Below are 4,363 nucleotides of genomic sequence, written 5' to 3'. Positions count from 1 at the left end.
CACAGTAACCAGATTTAAGATTCTTGTAAAGTACTCCAAACACAAAGTAAACAACAGAGGGGAGATAGGGTCTCCTTGTCTCAAGCCTCTCTTTCCTTTAAAATAACCAAACTGGCTGCCATTAAGTGAAAGAGTGTAAGCAGGGGTAGATACACATTGCATAATCCACCCTATCATTCTCCTAGGAAACTTAAGAGCATATAGCATATCCTCCACAAAATCCCACTCAATTGAGTCATAAGCCTTCCTCAAGTCAATCTTCATCATCACTCTAGGAGAACAAGTTCTCCTATTGTACAAACGTACAAGATCTTGACAAATAAGGATATTATCCACAATATCCCTATTCTTTAAGAAAGCACTTTGGTTCAGGCTAATGATATCAGCAAGTACATCATTCTGTCTACCACAAATAATTTTAGAAATGCACTTGTAAAGCACATTACAACAGGCTATGAGTCTGAAATCCATGACTGATAGGGGGACCTCTTTCTTAGGGATAAGAGTGATCATATTAGAGTTAATCTGTTGCAGCAGCTTATCATGGGAGAAAAACTATAAAATAGCCCCAACCACATCATCTCCAATGATATCAAAAGCATCCTTGAAGAAACTAGAGGAGTAACCATCAGGTCCAGGGGCCTTCTCATTAGGAATAGAGAAAAGGGCAGTCCTGACCTCCTCTCTAATAACCTCGGCTACCATAGCAAGAGACTGAAGGTCAGAGACACATTTTCCCCTCCTAACAACACCACAATTGACCCTGGTAACTCTTTCAGAGCTTCCAAGGAGCTTCTGATAATAATCAAGGAAAGCCATTTCAATGGTGTCATTATCAGAACATTGATGACCATTCATATCCAAGATGCTAAGAACCTTATTCCGAGCTCTTCTAGCTCTAATTGAACTATGAAAATAGTGTGTGTTTTCATCATTACAAGTCATCCAGATAACCTTAGCTTTCTGACCAAGGAATGACATTGTAGCATCCTGGAGTTCCTTAAAAGAGTGGGCAACAGCTCTCTCTTCCAGTTGCAGCAGAAGATTATGGGGATCCAAATGAAGCCGAGATTGCTTCACTTCAAGTACTAAACGAGCCACCTCAGCAGTATTTAAGATATCACCAAACCCTTCTTTATTTAGTTTCTTCAGAGGGCCCTTAAGCATCTTAAGTTTCTTTGCCACCTGAAACATAAGACAGCCTCTAATCTGTTGACTCCAAACTCCCTGCACAGTCTATTTGAAATTACCATCCTTACTCCACATCATGAAATATTTAAAAGATGACTTGTGCTTGCCAACATCCTCCCACAAGCTGATAATACTAGGGTTGTGATCAAATAAGCCTTCAGGTAAGAAGTTGACAGTACCAGCTGGACCACTCAAAAGTCACTGATCATTAGTCAGCACATGATCAATCCTACTGAAGACCCTAACATCCCCTTCTTGTTTGTTGTTCCAGGTGTAATAAGCCCCTTGAAAAACCAGATCATACAATCTACATTGATCAACACACCCTTGAAAATCCTTAGTCTCAGCATCAGTAACTTTTGCCCCTATCCTCTCATCAGCATAGAGCACATTGTTGAAGTCTCCCATCACTAGCCAATGACCATTAACAGATGCAACCAAGGTAGTGAGAAAAGACCACAGACTACATCTATCAGTATCCTTATTACTACCATACACCATGGAACAAGTCCAACAGAAACCATTCTGCAAGAAAGTAACCTGTAAATACATAAATTGCCAATCTTTACTGAGAACATTCACAGTGAACAGAGAAGGATCCCACATGATCCAAATCCTACCACCATAAATGATATCATTATTCACAACAAACTCCCATTTAGAACCTAATCCAGCCTGCACTTTATTCATATTAATACTCTTAACTCTAGTCTCAACAAGCCCAAAGAAACCAACATTATTCACATGAAGGAGTCTCCTAACATCTCCTTGTTTATTCCTTTTATTAATTCCCCGAACATTCCAAAATCCAATACTAACCATTGAAATGTAGTGTTGTTTTGCCCTTGCTAATGCTGTTCAAGAGGTTCCTCCTAATGGAATAGCTGAGAACATCCATAAAAGAAGGACCACTCTGAACACCACCCTCTCCCCTTTTAGCAACCTTATGAAGGAAACCAGCAGTAGGTGAGACTGAATTAGTCATTGACCCCTGATATGGCATATGAGTTACCACAGAGGCAGGGTTCAACACTGGTAAAGTTTCCTCACTTGTTCCTTGACCAAGAGTAGCTGGCTTTGCCACCACAGGAGCCACCACCTTGGTTTCCAAACCATATGAACTTTCTTAGGGGCAGGTTTAGAGGGTTTCTTCTTACAGGAGACAGTTTCATAGCCAATTCCATGACATGTATCACACACAGCAGGCTTCCACTCATAGTGGACCTTCTGAGATCTTAAGACACCATGCTCATCAAGGAATTTAATAGAAGCAGACAGAGGCTGACCAACCTACACTTCCACTATGTACCTGGCATACTCCAGGAACTCCCTCTCCTGAGTAGCCCGATCACACTGAACAGGTGAGCCAACCATACCTGCAAGATTTGGTAATGCATTTCCCCAATACTTAAAACTTAGATTGTAAAACCTAAGCCATATATGGACTGATTTAGGTTTTTCCTTCTCCAACTTAGAGTCAGGAGACCAATCCTTCACAATAAAAGGCTTACCGTCAAATAATAGGGGTCCTAACTGTAAGGCTTTGAGTTTATCATCACTAGTCTTAAATCGAACCAAGCAAACTTCATTAGGTTGAAAGGCAACATTATCAATTGCTAAATTCTTCCAAATACGTCTAACATAACCTCCTAAGACGTTGCTAGGCGGATTTGCTCCCAGAACATAGCAAAAAATCGATGAAGACCAATAATCCAACTCATTCTGAACATCCTCAACAGACAGTTGCAAAATCGGAGGCTTACCAGCTGAAGGAGAAGACATTCGGTGACGACGACGACCAACCTCTTGCCATTCTTCATCATCTGTGGATTTATCCTCCGAAATCACAGACAGCTCCTTAGCAAGATTAAACGCACGCAATTCAGCAGATTTAGAGCTCTCACCGTCACTCATAGACTTTGCAATTTCACTCAATTCTTTATTATTTAGCGTAATAGTACTATTTTTTGATTTATTTGTATTATTATTAGATGAATTATTAGTATTTTTTGATCTCACAGGAGTGTTACTAGCAGACGTCGTCCTCTTACTTCGCGCCATTGCAGGAAAGCTTGAGGAAGACAGTTACTTCTCTCTCTATAATTGTTTCTCTCTCTATGTTTATCGTGTCGGGTTGTTATTTTAACTAAATGAAATGCACATTTTGTAATGTAAGCTTTAAGTTTAGCCCAAACAAGTGACATGAGACTCAAAATTAGATATAACCATAACATTTATGACATCCTAACCTTAGGTAGACAAACACATTGCTTTTGACTCGGGATTTGACGGTTTTAGGAAATGAAGACGGTTTTTGACCCGGACTACAAATGAACTCTAATTACTGCCAAAACGACCGTAATGACACCAAGATGACAACTATGATGTAGACATAAGTGTATGAGTTACCTTTTATTAACCGATTTACAAAACGTCATAAAATTGCGACATATGCTAAACATGCGGCCCAATCATCATTGTGTGGCTTGCGGGAGGTACAGAAATGAGGTATCTACAGAGCCCTCACTTTGACTAAGGCTTGGACAAGGCGAATTTCAAAGTATAGCCATCAAGTCAATCGAAGATTACAACTTGACGACTATGGCTGTTAGAGCTTGTGTCCTCCACAGTTAGTGTGATAACATATATAAATCTCTTATAGGTTCACAAGGGTATACTTAGTATTTTATCAGTTGATTAACGTTTACTTAATGTAATACTCCGTATTTATAAGTCTTTGGGTACTCTATCGAGTAGGCCTTACTCTGTCGAGTAAGGGTAAGTTGCGAAATAAAATAGTTTCTGACCTGTTGGGTACTCGATCGAGTAGTGGGGCACTCGATCGAGTAAGGGGGTACACGATCGAGTACCTTGGGTACTCGATCGAGTGTCCGGTTTTACGGGGAATTTTCTCGGGTTTTGTTAATTATGCGATTAAGGTATTTAAGTATCGTCGTCATTGTTTTAAATCACTTTTACAAAACCTAAAACCCTGTTTAAGAGAGAAAGCAACAAGTTCATCTTCCTAATCGCATTCTTAGCAATTCCGGAGTTCGACGGTCGAGTTCTTGTCGTTGTTTATATCGTTGGATTCCTTGCGTCGAGGGTAAGATCTACGTACCCTTTTTATTGTCTTTCCTTTGATTTGGTTAAACCCTAATTTTGGGATTGG

General features: G+C 39.9%; 1 protein-coding gene across 1 annotated transcript; it reads right to left on the bottom strand.

The window, feature by feature from the left end:
- Nucleotides 1-555: 555 nt before the first annotated feature.
- On the bottom strand, nucleotides 556-1,881 carry LOC141614248 (uncharacterized). Its single transcript, XM_074433008.1, has 3 exons — nucleotides 1,486-1,881; nucleotides 1,299-1,373; nucleotides 556-1,185 (listed from the first exon to the last, which is right to left on the bottom strand). Exons 1-3 carry the CDS (start codon nucleotides 1,879-1,881, stop codon nucleotides 556-558), a joined length of 1,101 nt encoding a protein of 366 aa, XP_074289109.1.
- Nucleotides 1,882-4,363: the final 2,482 nt, after the last annotated feature.

Source organism: Silene latifolia, chromosome 11 (assembly GCF_048544455.1).
Source record: "Silene latifolia isolate original U9 population chromosome 11, ASM4854445v1, whole genome shotgun sequence".
Taxonomy (NCBI): Eukaryota; Viridiplantae; Streptophyta; class Magnoliopsida; order Caryophyllales; family Caryophyllaceae; genus Silene; species Silene latifolia.
Note: the sequence above shows the minus strand (reverse complement) of the source record. Positions and strands in the feature narration are given on the sequence as shown.

What these genes read in the sequence shown, in the direction of transcription:
- LOC141614248 (XM_074433008.1), bottom strand. Translation starts at nt 1,881, where the DNA reads ATGAATAAAGTGCAGGCTGGATTAGGTTCTAAATGGGAGTTTGTTGTG. An exon ending in AATGTAGATTGTATGATCTG is followed by an intron (nt 1,374 to 1,485) that starts GTTTTTCAAGGG and finishes TGAGTGGTCCAG; the next exon opens with CTGGTACTGTCAACTTCTTA. An exon ending in CAGCTTGTGGGAGGATGTTG is followed by an intron (nt 1,186 to 1,298) that starts GCAAGCACAAGT and finishes CTTATGTTTCAG; the next exon opens with GTGGCAAAGAAACTTAAGAT.